This window comes from Amphiprion ocellaris, chromosome 8 (genome assembly GCF_022539595.1).
Source record: "Amphiprion ocellaris isolate individual 3 ecotype Okinawa chromosome 8, ASM2253959v1, whole genome shotgun sequence".
NCBI classification, from domain to species: domain Eukaryota; kingdom Metazoa; phylum Chordata; class Actinopteri; family Pomacentridae; genus Amphiprion; species Amphiprion ocellaris.
Genome location: NC_072773.1, coordinates 14888393 through 14904029, shown reverse-complemented (window position 1 = coordinate 14904029; position 15637 = coordinate 14888393). Strand labels below are relative to the sequence as shown.

At 39.3% G+C, this 15637-nt stretch overlaps 1 protein-coding gene across 4 annotated transcripts in view; it reads left to right on the top strand.

Moving 5' to 3' along the window:
* The window catches only part of LOC111570577 (solute carrier family 41 member 1-like), a 31568-nt gene extending 17125 nt beyond the window's left edge, over positions 1-14443 (top strand). For all 4 annotated transcript variants that reach the window (XM_023273424.3, XM_055012938.1, XM_055012939.1 and 1 more), the window contains 5 exons: positions 469-613; positions 1758-1837; positions 6730-6864; positions 8075-8223; positions 8771-14443. In XM_023273424.3, the coding sequence (XP_023129192.1) occupies positions 469-613; positions 1758-1837; positions 6730-6864; positions 8075-8223; positions 8771-8944 (683 nt within the window). In that variant the 3' untranslated portion in view covers positions 8945-14443. The remainder of the gene's footprint in view (positions 1-468; positions 614-1757; positions 1838-6729; positions 6865-8074; positions 8224-8770) is intronic.
* The last annotated feature ends 1194 nt before the right edge of the window (positions 14444-15637 follow it).

Sequence of the window (15637 nt, the reverse complement as noted above, 5' to 3'; positions counted from 1 at the left end):
CGCGCCTTTAGTTTCATTCGGTATCAAAGTGTCCTAACACGAGAGAGAGGCTGGCTGCTCATGTTCATTTTGCATGTAGACAATAAATACGCTTGTAGCACAAAAAATGTATTTACCACCTTTTTATAAGCTGACCTCCATTTTCAAGTCTATAGTGTTCACATAGTGGATAAAATATGAGTATTCGATGAATAACAACATACAAGCCAATGCAATATATTACAATATTTCAGCTGTAAATACAACATGCAGCATCTGTCAGGTATTTCTGTTACTATGTCCATCCCTTGTGCATCACTGTGTGGCTCCCTGCTAATTACCGGTGCTAGTGCTGCTTGTAATTAATGACTTCCCTGAAAGTATAGCTGCTTTTCATTTGTATTTATTTCTTGTTTATAACCATCAACATAAACAAGATACATGTGGATGACAGTTAATTTTTTTCATCACTCTGCTTCTCTCCCACAGATATATGGTACCTGTCCCCCCTGGTGTGCCTCGTCTTCATAGCTCTGATCCCACTCTGGGTGGTGGTGGCCCGACAAAGCCCTCAGATCAGAGAGGTTCTCCGCTCAGGGTGGCAGCCTGTTATAGTGGCCATGTCCATTAGCAGGTAAATACTCAAACCCTTTTTATTATTTTCTTTAACCCTCTGAACCCCAAAACCTGCTGCAGCCAATTAGTACAGTAAGTACAATTGTTCACGATAGTGCTATGAGGCAGTCAATTTATATGGAGTTCCTTTTTTTGTTTGAGTCATGCAACATGTAGACGTACGTACATGTGTGACACAGTCCACAATCCTGCAACTGGTGTCACGCTATTGGACTGATGTGCAGATGGTGATAATATGCTAAGATATAAAACAGTTTAGCTGTAGCTTTGTAATGTTTTCTAAGGAAGGAAATTTGTTCTACACACATCAAACCTCAAGGAAACAATGTATTTGGGTGAGTCACACCTAACATAAGCAGAATTTTTGTCTAGACACAGCACTTTCAATGAGCGATAAGACACTTTAATGGTGCATACCTGAGCTCTTTAAGGTTTGGAGTTGTAAACATCATCCACCGAGCAATATGTAGTAATATCAAATTTGGTTATTTTTCCCTTTAAAGTTAATGTTCTCCTATCTGACGCCCGCTGTTTATTGTCTGGTATGACTTTACATGTAGTGTATTTAGCAATGTCTGTGATGATGTATTTACTTTCTTTTATGCTGTGCACTTATGTACACCACCATTCAAAAGTTTGGGGTCATACAGGCAATTTCATGTTTTCCATGAAAACTCACACTTTAATTCGTGTGCTAACACAATTGCACAAGGGTTTTATAATCACCAGTTAGCCTTTCAACACCATTAGCTAACACAATGTAGCATTAGAACACAGGAGTGATGGTTGCTGGAAATGTTCCTCTGTACCCCTATGGAGATATTCAAATAAAAATCAGCCATTTCCAGCTAGAATAGTTATTTACCACATTAACAATGTCTAGACTGTATTTCTGATTCACGTATTGCTGTCTTTATTGAAAAAAAACTGCTTTTCTTTCAAAAATAAGGACATTTCTAAGTGACCTCAAACTTTTGAATGGTAGTCTATGTGTTTGTCTTCGTCTTTTGTTTGTCTTCGTCTCTGCTATACTCACATCTCTCTTGCAAATGAGATCTTAAACTCAAAGAGATAACCTGATTAAACAAAGGTTGTACATTAAGAATTGTTGTTCTGATTCTCTTTCTGATTGTTCTTTCCAGTTTTGGAGGCCTTATACTGGACAAGACAGTGAGTGATCCCAACTTTGAGGGGATGGCTGTCTTTACACCTGTCATTAATGGTAAGCTGATCAGTCTTTAAAGCTAAACGATGCCATACCTGAACATTACTGCACACACCTTAGTACATCAGTGAATTCATGATCCTGCCTCAGCTACCTCAGCTGTTGAGGAACCAGTGTGAGCTGACCATTGGCTGATGACGAAGATCAAAAGTTCCAAATTAATTTCAGATGATGGGGGGCATCAAAAAGTGTGTGCATGCAGAGGTTGTAGTAAAATAGATACCAAGTACTTAAAAATTTTTTGTTGTAACAGTGCTACTGACCATATGGATAAGGATAAGGAAAAGGAAAAGGAAAAGGATAAGGATAAACTTTATTGATCCCACAGTGGGGAAAGTTCACTGTTACAGCAGCTCCAAAAGAAAAGGTACAAAAGTATAAAGGCAGTGCAAGAATAAATAAAAGAAAGAAAAAAAACACAGTGCTAAAATTGCAGAGAACATTATATACAGATGATTTTTAATTTTTTTATTTTTTAAATACTATGTAGAAGACTATATACAAGAGGAAATGAGGAGAGATCAGCATTTGGTCCAGTTTTCCCTTGGAGGTGGCATAACACCATCTCCAGGACAGTAATGTTTATCAAAGCTGCAGATTCATTAGTTGTAGGTCCACAGCTGGGATTACTCTAATCCATGGACACATGGATATTTTCCTGGTCTGGCACCAGCAGGTCCCACTCGTCATCGGTGAAGCAGTGAGGATCACCAGCAGCAGTGATTTATAAGTCAGCGTTTTTTACTCATCAACCTGTTTGGAGAGCCAGTCGGCAAAAATATGCGTCAATCAAACCCGACCTCAAATGCAACCCACTTTGCAGGATGCAGGAGGCCTGCTTCACTTCCAGGTTCCTTCAGATGTCTGAAACTTTATCTGCCATTTCTCTGAGAAAACATTTTGTTCTGGAGGTGATTTAGTCTGGTGTGTTTTGAGCAGCACAGACACTACTCAGTAGTCACAGAATATATCATCATAATGTCTTAGCCCATTATAAGATTATATGATAGAAGCACTTCAGGCTGCACTGTGTTTCTATGATCCTTTTCTGTGAAAGCATGTTGCTCCTTGTCGCCTCTACATTATAGCCTATTATAGTGCAGAGATATGTGATTGATGTACGCTGCTTTACAGTTCAGTAGTGCTGATTGTTGACAGCCAGCGCATAAGAGGACCTGTAGCTTCTAGTACCTGCATATGTGTGTTTAAGTGAGAGCGCCTATTGCACAGAACATTTCTGTAAGTAATTTATAGCTAAGTCAGAACACTGCTTTGTCACTTTTTGACCCAAGCCAAACACAACTGTGAGACTTGTTATTAAGCTTATCTGTATCTGCAGGACCAACACATCACTAACCACCATTTTCCAAAGTACGTGGTTTTTCAGCACGTCCTGTTCCCAAGTCTCGTCTTCTATTTGATTTCACTCCTCATTTGTATGCTTCCAGTGAATATGGTCAAACGTCAAACTGAAATAACCTCTCAGACATGGGAACAAACCGGTGCACAGCAGATGAATCTGCAGGTGATACTGGCAAGTATAATACTGTGTGTACTACAGTGACATGCAGCTTCCTACTTCCAGCACCCTTAACAGAGACTCTTTCACCATCATCAGAGTTGAAAGTTGAAGGTAAATGAGTCTCAGTGCATCAGCTCAAAATGATGCTTCAACAACCAAGATAGCTGAGGCAGCATCTGGGAAGATTAGATTTGGAGCACATAGTAATAGCAAAAGCTTCAACAAGGTGCAGCAACTAATGTTTCAAAGCATAAAGCACCTCTTCCTCATTGTCTTAGTTTAGTTTTGTTTTTGTTTTAATTGTCCTGTGATTCCTGGGAGTGTGAACCAGCTAGCTGGATATTGATACAGTTTTTCTACAAAATCCTTTTTTGACTGAAAGACTAAAGCCGCATTTCCTAAATATTAAAATCTTTTTTAAGCAGTTGCACAAAAATTTGCCAGAATGAAATGCCATCTAAAATTGACAGCAATATTTAAATCAGGTCAAGAATAAGACGGACTAGGAGGTCATTCATTCATTGCCAAATGGATCTTCAGTGCTACAGGCACATTTGAATCAGCGCCATAAAAGTATTGTGGCGCCCAGCCATACCAACAAAGGCAATGTGAAAAACAGTCCTGGCTGAAAATGAGTCCATCACACATGGTGATCTTTCTTGAGTAATTTCATTTTCTTTCAAGATGATTATAGTTGCCATTGTGAAATGAACTGAAACCAGCGGTTGTCTGGAAGGCAGGAAACCTAACTCTAATATTAGAGCCAAGTATCACATATGATTTTAAAATATACATAGTTTAGAGTTAATGGGCTAAAACATGCAGAGCTGCCAACATATCTTGTAAATGAAGCCTTAAACCCACTGGAACATTTTGGGAATCACCACCGTCAAATGCACCAAGACCAAGATGTCAGACATCTGCTGTGAAGTCTATTTTTACAGTTTCACGGTAAAGTTTTACATGGCTTACACAAATGTAGAACTAACATCAATATTGCATACTATTGGGCCAGAACCCAACAGCAGCTGATCTAAACCTACTGATATCCAAATCGCACCCCGTTAGAGGTCTGCTCTGCCTCCTTGGGTATCACAGCATTATGAACTCACAGCTCTTCAAACTTGCTTTCAGACTCTTGTGCTGAACAATCAAAGGTCAGCAGCTGTTGTATCACACAGCAGCAGGATCCATACTGTCTCCACACATAGGGAAAGGCTATGTGCTGTTTATGGAGGTGGCACAAGAGCTGTAACTTCAGCAATGTCTTAAACCTTCTGATGTGTCATTCTGATCCTAATTATTCTTATTAACCACAACACTTTTCTGCACAGTAAACAGCTGAGCAGATGTAGATACATTTAGTTTCTACATTTAAATAATTGGGAAAAAAGTAGTTAATCTCAGGATCAATCCAACATTTTTAGATTGTCGGCAAAAGTCCCGATGTAGATTTTTTTCTGAACAATCAGTATTTCTCTATCAGGTAATTATTACAGGGAAAATTCAAGGTGTACAGGCCTGGGACTCTTCTGTGTGGGGTTTGCATGTTGTCCCTGTGCAGCGGGGGTCTTTGAACTTTTTGATTAGCTCACGTGTTCCATCCATTATCGTAGATGCCTTTATGAGGATTCTTGTTCTAAAACAAGCATTAGCTTAATTACCTACCTGGCTTCATGTAAGCAATTGAAGCTGCCTCACCTGTTGTTTCAAAAGTAAAACAAACTTTCAAGCGGTGAAGAATTGCAACATCATCTATGTGGGATTAGCAAACAATTTAATAAATGTCTTCAACTTTATTTGAGCCGTCACAGTTGTGCAGATTAAACTACTATCCTGTGGTGGTAACGCATGGCACCCTGTTTGAGGGACGATATAGATGCATGAAATGATGAACCTTAACTATGAGAAGAGAGCTTCTCTCACTCTGTTAGTTATTCACTGCAAGGCCTGAAAGAAGGAATAAATGGAGCATTACCAATAATCATGAGAAGAGGGAAGAACAAAGAGGAGATAAAATAGCATTTTACAGTGTGGGCTGATTTTGTAAATGCAGCTCATTTCTCCATGACCAAGTCCCAACCAGCTGTAGAAATCAGAGAATAAAACTGCATCTGATTGTCTCTAGTTACTTTGTACACATCGAGGACTGATTTTCATCCCATATTGATGTTTGTGAATGATAAAAAATGCACCAAGACACAGAGAAATGGAGGCACGAAATAGAAGCAGCCTTCAGATTAAGTGGTTTGGCTGTGAGGTGGTGCACTGATCCACTGAGTATAGGAGAGGAGTCAATACAAACCACTAATGTTACACATCCAGAGTCCTGGCACAGCTGACAGGACCTTCAATAACTATCGACCGTCACTGTCACTGTTTCTCATTTGGTTCTTATTCGTCTTCCTGCTGTTTCTCAATCCTCCCTCTCTTTCTCTCGCATTGCACCTCTCTCTACTAAATTATAAATTTGCCAATCTGGTTTGAATTTCCCAATTTTTCCTCACTGGCTTGCATATAAAACCAGTAATATGTTTAACTCAATGTTCCCCCAAAGTCTTTTCCATCTCACAAAAGAACATCTGTGCCCTTTTTTGGTGGGGTAAATACGTGGAAAGGTGTTTGATGTCAGTGAAATTAGGCACAAATACCCTTGTCAGCGCTGTAATGAAAATAGGTTTTGAAACCCTGAGAGATCTGGAAAAGTTGTTTTGCATTTAACAGAAGTGCTGTTTTGAAGAAGCGAATAAAATGATCTCAACTCACACCAGAATGAAATGATAGAATCTTATCTCATTTCTCTGTTTAACCCATCTGGGGCACATTTTTAAAATGTGAAAATAAGTTATCAGACAGCTCAGGCATCTTGACACAGATTCAAGCTATCTGCCAGACTTTGACACATAATGATTTTTGCACAGCCAGAGTCGCATTTCACTGTCAGAACCTCCTGACAGCAGAAGGAGTTTCTTTCCAACATGTGTGTTGCTGCTCTCGATACTTTCCGAGGTATTGGTGGAGATTCTGTTTGTGCCCGCATCTCTTCTATTTTTTAATCTGTGCCACTTATTAGAATGGACTCTGCTGTCTATAGACTCAGCCTGGATCAAAGCTGAACCAAGAATGTCTTTTTACTAGGCTTAATTTGTGTTCAGGCAATGATGAAAGAGGTTAAGTGATTGCTAATGTTAAAGCTGCGTTTACTATCCCTTCTGGGAAAGAACTCTGTGTTTCAGCTGATTATGATGATGCAAAATCAGTACCAGCTTTGTCTGCCATGTGCTGGGGCATTGTGCTTGCTGTGAACTGTGCCACTGTAGTCACCTACTCATTCGGTCTGTCCTCTGTCCTTTCCTCTCATATGTAGGAGTGGGTGGTAACTTGGTGGCCATTCAGGCTAGCAGGATTTCTACCTACCTGCACTTTTGGAGCATCCCTGGGGTGCTGCCCTACAAGATGAGGCAGCACTGGCCCAACCCCTGCATCACCTTCCTCTCCTCAGGTAACACCGCCATGTTGGGTGCACGTTGTGTCATCTATATACCTTCATTCTATTTATATTTAACCATGGTGCTTCCCTTTGGATTTCCCAGTAGCATTTGTAAAATCAACAGTGAGTTGTTGAAATGTTGCTTTCTGGTTTACACCGAGTCATCTAAGAAAAATGCATCTGTTCCTGCTGTATTGTGTATTTATAACACGTGTTGTCTTAATAACAGAGCTGCCACAATTAGTTGACATAATCAATGATGTCGGTGATGTTTTTGCTTCAGTATCACTAAGTAATTGTTACATCATGACATCAGTCGTTTTTGGCTCCAGTCATTGGTCAGCTGCAGACAGTACTACAGTTTAGTTTAGTCTACAGTAGCAGCAGCTGCAAAGTCTGATTCAGTTCAGTGTAAAAGTTTCCAAAGACCCAAAGCTTCCAAAATGTGGGAATACTTTACATGATCAGAACAACAAGGTGGTGTGCCTTCAGTTTGGATAGCTCTCCTGCTCTCTGTTCTCAAGTCAGACAAAGATTAAACAATAGGGAGAAAGGGAGTTGTTTTAGCAACTATCAGCTATGTCAGTGTTACAGTAATTTACACATTTGACTTAAATAATAAGACCTCTGTTTACTTTTGTTTTCATCAGATTAACATTGTAGTTTTTCACTTGAGTAATGTGTAAACCTTTATTTACATTCCCCACTGTTCTATATCATACATAGTCATACAGTTTGTCGAAATAAATTAACTTTATTAAATGGTCATTTTGCTTTTTTGCTGGAGGAAAGTTAATTGTTTAGATTAATCAACTAATCTGTAAGATAGTCTACAGATTTATCAAAATGAAAATTGTCGTATTTATCTGTCCTACTGCACAATGTGTTAATGTTCCCTTATGCTGACTAAGCCACAGTAAATGATAACTGTCTACTCTACTATTGATAGAGGTTTTTAGCATCTTTCAGCTCATTGTTTTGGACTTAGTACCAACTATGTTAATGTCTTGGTTCTCTGTGTTAGTGAGTTTGTGATAACAGCTTTATATGATACCAATCCTTCTCTGAGAGTCTAAACACTGGTGGTGAAAGAGCAGTGTGCATTTTTAAATTCTAACACAAAGAGGAGCAGAAACACCCAAATACAACATGCTGCTGAATAAAGCAGCCTTCCTCTGTACCAAACTGAATGAATCCATCCAGTCTTGTCTGCGTCTCCAAGGAGTGAACTCCAAGTCTGCACGAGTGCTGCTGATCCTGGTTATACCGGGTCACCTGGTCTTCCTCTACGCCATCTCTCTGCTGCAGGGAGACGAGGCTCCCATCAGTATAGCCTTTACCATCTGCTACCTATGTGCTGCTCTGCTACAGGTAAACTGACGTTTCCATGTTCCACTTTCACAACCAGAAACAGAGGAAAAGATTTAGATTTTCCTCTCGATGGTAGTTACACTGAATGATCTCTCATGAACTCACTGGCCCTCATTTGGCAACAACAGACTGACACAAACTGTGAAAATCAGTCAGAAGGTACATTATAAGACTTTTTACAGTCTGATAAAAATGGCTGCTACCACCAGTCACCTATCTGTGAAGTGACCGGTGCCAGGTGTTGGTGTTTCAGCAGCTCAATGAGATTTGTCCCAGCACAGAACCAAAAGTACACTGCACTCCTGCCACAGTCTTTCTGACCTCCTAAACATAACATCAAGTCCGCTGTTACGTTTGTAAAAGCTTAAGACTGTTGTTGCTCCTCTCACATTTTTGTTCACTGTGGGCTCATTGTTCACTGCAATATAAAGTCCTGCATCTCTATGGAAGCAGCATAACAATGGCTAGAAGTGGAGAAAACTGTCCAAAATCTCTTCTGTGCAGTGTAACAAAGTTAGAATGACAAAACCTTTGTGTTTCTCTCCAGGTGGCGATCCTCCTTTATGTTGCTGATCTTATTGTCCGTTTGATGTGGAGACGGAGTCTGGACCCCGACAATTTCTCCATCCCCTACCTGACTGCCCTCGGAGACCTGCTGGGCACCGGCTTCCTGGCTCTCTGTTTCCGCTGCGTCTCATTGGTTCACAGCTTGGGTCTATAAACTTTTTCCCCACAAAGCCTCGAACCGTTAATCAACCACTGTCTTAGTGCACCGATTTGTTGCATTTACAGAAATGCTTTTGATTGGACAATAAAGCATTTTCTGATCTTTATCACTGGGCCAGTTCATACCAAGGAATCCGTCTTTGTCACAAATTTGAACCTGGCGGAGAGACACCCACACATTTACACCCATCCATCAGGGTAAAGGTTTTTCCTCCTGAGCTCATTCATGTTCAACTTCACAACCAAACTAATTTTTTTTTTGAGAGCAAAAGACTTTTACATCTGTCCTTCAGAACATCTCTTACAGCATTTTGAACTTAGTTTAAAATCATTCCACATTATATGTTCTCCTGCAGTAACTAAATTTAACTTGTGTGGCCCTTCGTTTCAGCACATCAGAGGAATATGTAGCAGTTTATCGTAACAGCAAGACAACATAGCAGCATATCGACTGTGGAGTCCAGTAGAATTTTCAGTTTTTTTCAAATGTCCTTTACTGTGAACAGTTGGGCTGTTTGTGGACGTTTATTTGAAGTGGATAGAACAAAAACACCCACGTTTGGATGGGCTGTACTATGCATATATGCTGGACATTACAGAGGCTGACATATCGTACTCTAACTGGAATTTTCATGGATGTCGGTTCAATATATGAGTGCGGAATCATCATTACTTGTTTAGACTGAATGATACAGATGCAGTTTTAATGCACATCAGATTAAGTGCAGAGGAATTTTTTGTCACCTCGTGTAAAACATCTGATCTCCATTATTTTTTCGTAGGATGTATTTTATTGAACCAATAGCCTCCATTTTCATGCTGCATTCTTCAAATTTTTTCTTTTTTTTGCAATAGTAAGACAGACGGAAGATGAGGAAGACTTTCAGCAGGTGTGGTTAGAGTTTAAGAAGGGTTCATTGGAGAATCATCGACTTATGCTTTAGCAAAATGAAGTTAAGGCCAAACAGAACCACAAAGAGTGAGGAAGGGAAGTTCTTTATATATTTAAATGTGTTTGTGTTCACAATCCCTAGTTTGTATGTGACACCTTATCGTACGCATAGCTAGAATGAAGAGTTTATCGTGACTGGAATAAAATCAAAATGAGCTGAAAGAATTTTTTTTTTTAAGGAACTATGTTATGTTTTGGGAAATTCAATGTATTTTGCCCAGAGTTACTCTACCGTTCAAAAGTTTGGGGTCACTTAAAAATGTCCTTATTTTTGAAAGAAAAGCAGTTTTTTTTCAGACAAGATAGCATTAAATTATTCAGAAATACTGTCTAGACATTGTTAATGTGGTAAATGACTATTCTAGCTGGAAATGGATGATTTTTAATGGAATATCTCCATAGGGGTACAGAGGAACATTTCCAGCAACCATCACTCCTGTATTCTAATGCTATATTGTCTTAGCTAATAGTGTTGAAAGGCTACTTGATGATTAGAAAACCCTTGTGCATTTATCTTAGCACATGAAAAAAAGTGAGTTTTCATGGAAAACATGAAATTGCTTGGGTGACCCCAAACTTTTGAATGGTAGTGTACATGAGAATATCAAGGATATTTGTATTTGTACACTGAATTTGAAGCTACTAATTAATTATTACAGCCAGTTATATGCCAGTTGCCATGTGACTAGCAAAATGTTTCTGAAGTGAATGTGAATACCCATATTTCCCAAAATGTCAATCATTTCTTTTAAGATTTGGACACGGTTTTATGCATATACAACCAAATTCATGAAGCAACAACAACAGTTCTCTGCACACACATCCTTGCTCCTCTTTCTCCACTGCAACTCACCAGAATACCAACCAGGCACAGGTGGGAGACGAGCGATTTGTTCCGAGCCCAGAAGATCCAATGTGCAAATGATGTATTGCTTTTTATTGCACACAGATTAGGCAAATGCAGTGTCAAACCTGGTGGAAAGACACCCACACATTTACAACCATCCATCAGGGTGACGGATGGGTGTAAATGTTGACACTTGCTAACATTACAATAATAAGTGTAAGCGAGGAGATTGTTTTTCTACATCACATTACAAAATAGCTAATTTCCCAAACACTTGACCACCTGTGTTCCAAAACACTGTCAAACCAGAAAATGTCTCCAGCTCTCTGTACTTGTATAGCAATCTCAAAAAATTCTAAATTTATTTTGAAATATTTTATTTATTGTCAATTTTGTACTGCCGCTTAATGTAAACAACAACAAAAAAAAACAGACAGCAGTAAACTGATGCAAGAAACTTGTAGAAGTGTTTGTTTTTTTCCAGCACTACATGCTGCAGAGGGTCTTGGGTATCCGCTCACTACACGATCCTGGCAGTCCCTTTAATGGCGTGTTGACAAAGCCTTACTGTTCAGTGTGAAGTTTTCAGAACCACATAACCTCATCATTAAGCCGTGAGTGCATATACATGCACACATTAGGCTGAAAGGTGTGTTCAGACAGAAAGCCTTGCATCATTTGCACAAATACAAGATTTTTGTTCAGGTCAACCTCTGGCTGAATTCAGAAGTCACCCTTATCTTCTTGGTTATGTTCCTTCCTTTCTCTCTTCTTTTTCCTCATGTCTGTGCATTTATTAAGCAAATTCTTAAAAGGCCAGGATGCTCTGAAATAATTTTCTTGAGCTGAGACATTTTCAACCCACGCGGATGCATTTACATCACCCAAGGGGGAATTTGCATGCAGTCTAAAATTGGCCTTGCATCCTGTGTGAACACACAACATTCTTAATTCATTTAAATTCACATTAAAGCAGCCTGACAACCAAACATATGTTATCAGGCTCTATATTATTGCCATGATACTACAGTTACATTTCTTGTTAGGTCTTTGGTTTCTGCTTCAAAATTTACACTATATGTCAAAATAAGACTGAAACACAAACGTGTGTAAATGGACTCATTGAATCACATGGAACATTTTTACTGCTTACTGTTACTAGTTGTGCTGATTTTTCAAGAAAACCTCAAACACTGGGGATTTTTCTGGGAACAGCCTGTCTTGGAATTGACTGAATATTTCTGTGAGGTACTTCAGTATGTGCTTCGCTAAAAGCTTATATTGTGACACTGTTACACACTTAGAATGTAAATGACCTATAGACCTGTACTTGAATCACAGTGTGTTTCACTCGAGCTTACTATATAAGATCTGTGTGTTTACTGTGATACTGTGACAATTAGACCACAGCTAAGGTTGTGTTGCACCAGCACATAAGTGTTCTGGGCTGAATGATAAAACTTTAAAGTCTGTGTTGCTCTCAGTTTGCACATTTACATAGATAACAATGAATGTAATAAGCTTTCTCAGAAAATACATTACATTTATTGACATGATTGTGTTTGCTCACTTCGGATGTTTGTCCTAGTTCAGCAGTGATCTATGGACCTCTGGGTTATCAGCTGGTTATATGTTAGAGGTCATCGGTTTCTGTTAAAATACAGTTAACATGTGACCAAGAGAGTTTCTTTGAAATTTACCCTACTGTTAAAAAGTTTGGGGTCACTTAGAAATGTCCTTATTTTTGAAATAAAAGCAATTTTTGTCAGTGAAGATAATATTAAATGAATCAGTACAGTCTAGACATTGTTAATGTGGAAAATGACTATTCTAGCTGGAAACAGCTGATTTTTAATGGAATATCTACACAGGGATACAGAGGAACATTTCCAGCAACCATCACTCCTGTATTGTAATGTTACATTATGTTAGTTAATCGGCTACTTGATGATTAGAAAACCCTTGTGCAATTGTTAGCACATGAATAAAAATGTGAGTTTTCACACATGAAATTTCCTGGGTGAACCCCAACTTCTAAATGGTAATGTATGTGTCTGCATATAAGCTGCTAACAAATACATAGTGATGGTCGTTGAAATGGATAAGCCAAGGTTTTTTGAAATATGTTTATACATTTGATTTCCAATTAAAACCCAGTGACTTTTCTAAAAATGCAGGTAACTAAACAGGCAGTCCTGGAATATGGCCTTTCACAGCAGAATGTCATGTGGTTCAGGTTCTTGAGTGGGTTGTCCACTAATCACAGGGCCGGCTGTTGGCTGAACCCCAAGTTGCTCCCGATGGCTGGCTACCATTTCATATTTGCTCTGCTGCCATTGGTGTGCCAACGGGTGAGCCAATGAATGAGAAACATGATAAAGATTGCGTTAAGTTTTGCTAAATTTTGGTTTGCGACAACAAATTTGGGCAGCAAATCCAGTAATTCTGATTGGCCCCCTCTTTGGCGCCTTCCTTTAGTGGCGTCCTTTCTGGTGTCTGTTGGTGCTCAGATTTAAATGAAACAGATGTAATGGAATGATCTGTAGAACTAAGAGGTTCTCATAGGCAGAATTTTTCAAACTTTGACAAAAGGAAGACTGACTTTTCACCTAATCTAAATCATCTTAACTTTTGGCAAGAAAGCAAACCATAGACTGCTTATAAACGATGGAGTTAGCCTCTGGGTCTGAAGAGTGAAGCCAATGAGGAAGTGCCTTACAGCTGCATTCTCTATAACAGCCAGCAGGGGGCGACTCCTCTGGAAATAATAACAGGTTTGCTTGTATCAAAGTCTATAAGAAAAAAAAAGTTCTCTCTTGATTTGTTACCTCAGTAAACACCTAATGTGTTTATGGTCTCAATCGTTAGTTTCAAGACTTTTTAAATACAGCATAGAATTAATTTTGGAAACTATGGTCCCATTTAGAGTAAAATAGATGATAAATGGTATGTTTTAGGACGGGGCTGCCTCGTGATTGACAGATTACTGCTATATTACCATGCAGTGTTGTGTTTAGTGTCACTGAGTTCTCAGACAGTCCCTTCTTGCTCATTATAAGATTTAAAAGACCAAGATGGCAACAGTCCAGGTTCAAAGTGAAGGCTTCACAGCGGCAATTCACAAATCTGTGGATGACATCACAGTCGCTACATCCATCTTTTATATCCAGTCTATGAAGCAAGGAATTAGTTTTTTCCCCAAAATGTTGAATTTCTCCTTCTGTGGTTTATCATCCAGCCCTATAGATCAGTAAAAAAAAAAGAAGAAAAAAAGAGTATGATACCGAAATATCTAACTGCAAACTTGCACTTGTGTTTTATTAATAGTCTAAAGTTGCCTTGAAAACAAAATTAATGTCAGCTGTGTGGTACTTAAGATCTCATCTGCAACCGTGTCGACGTAAAGAAAAGATGCATTATTTGAATGTTTCAACTGTCCTTTCTATTTTTCTTTCAGTGGGTCAAACTTTGTACTGTACTTCAGTGTTGACACTGCCACATTAAGAATCTAGGGACTTTTTAAAATGCCTTTATTTTCTAATCTCCCTGTGTTCACTGTCGCCTGAGCTTCCACACCCACAGCGCGTTGTCTTATGTGTACGCAAAGGTGAAGTGTGAAATCAAAAATGTTTGGTGAGTGTCTATGTGATTTTGTGGCTATGAACAATTCTATTTTAATAAAAACTAACAGTGGAGAGTAGTCTGTGTTACTTTGCCACTACGACAGTACATGTTGGCTCACTTTTCGCTATTTTACCATTCTTATTGCAGTCAGGTGGAAGACTGGCACAAGCTAGTTTTCCAAATTTTACTGAAATGTCAGAAAACTGGAAAACATTGTGAGTTAGTACTTCTAGATGAACAGCGGGTGGTGCCAATTCTGCCATCAAATCATAGCAGGGGACAGTACAACAAGATGCCAAAATGTTAATTCAGTTTCAATTGGCGCATGTTGCATCTGTTGCTAAACCAAAGTCCTTATCAGCAAGCTTTGCCATGTGGCAGCCATCCGCCATCTTGGTTTTGCCCCCAAGTTATGACCACACCCCCTCGGCAGCGTTTCGAGCTATTAATGTCGGGCTCCTATCTACATAAATGGAGAGGGACCACTGTAATTTCTAGAGTCAACGGGACAAAACCCGCGTGTACCAATACAATAACAACAATACGTTATTGTGACCACAGTGCACCACCTCACCTACCCAATTTTAGTTTAAAGTTTCCATTGTTTTTTTTCCTAACTTGACTGCATTTAAATTGAATTCAGTTCAGTTTCATGTGGTGCCATTTCACAAAATAAGCAACTGCCGGGAATTTCACATTATATCACAATATTACATAATGGGGGGTAAACCCAACAAATCCAACGGTTCCCTTTCAGCAGTGTTTTGGTGACAGTGGGAGCTAGGGTTGCCACCGTCCCTTAAAATACGGAAACGTCCTTTGTTCGACAATTAATTGTTCCGTATTTTTATAAATGCCCCGTACACATCTGTCACACACTCATCAAAATATATAATGAACAAAATAAAACACAGGAAATATTAAGGGCAGCCAATTTCATCTTCGTAGGACCTATGTAGCGAGGACCCGATGCCAGGTCCAGTGGACAGACTTCAGGCTTCTCTGTGTGTCCGGTCCTGTCTCTGGTTGCCAGGTTTCAGACGCTGCTGCACCCGCACGTTTAAAAATGTCTACACCTGAAACTGCACCAGGTCTAAAGAAGCAAAAACGTTTGCATATATACAGACTGGAGTGGGAAGAGTGGAACCCCTGGCAGTGGGTACAAACTGTGTTTTCTGTTGCTCATGGACTGGCTGAAATAAGGCAGCATCAGGAGACAAACATGTAAGAAACATGAGAACAGAGAGAACCCAACCAGCAGGTCA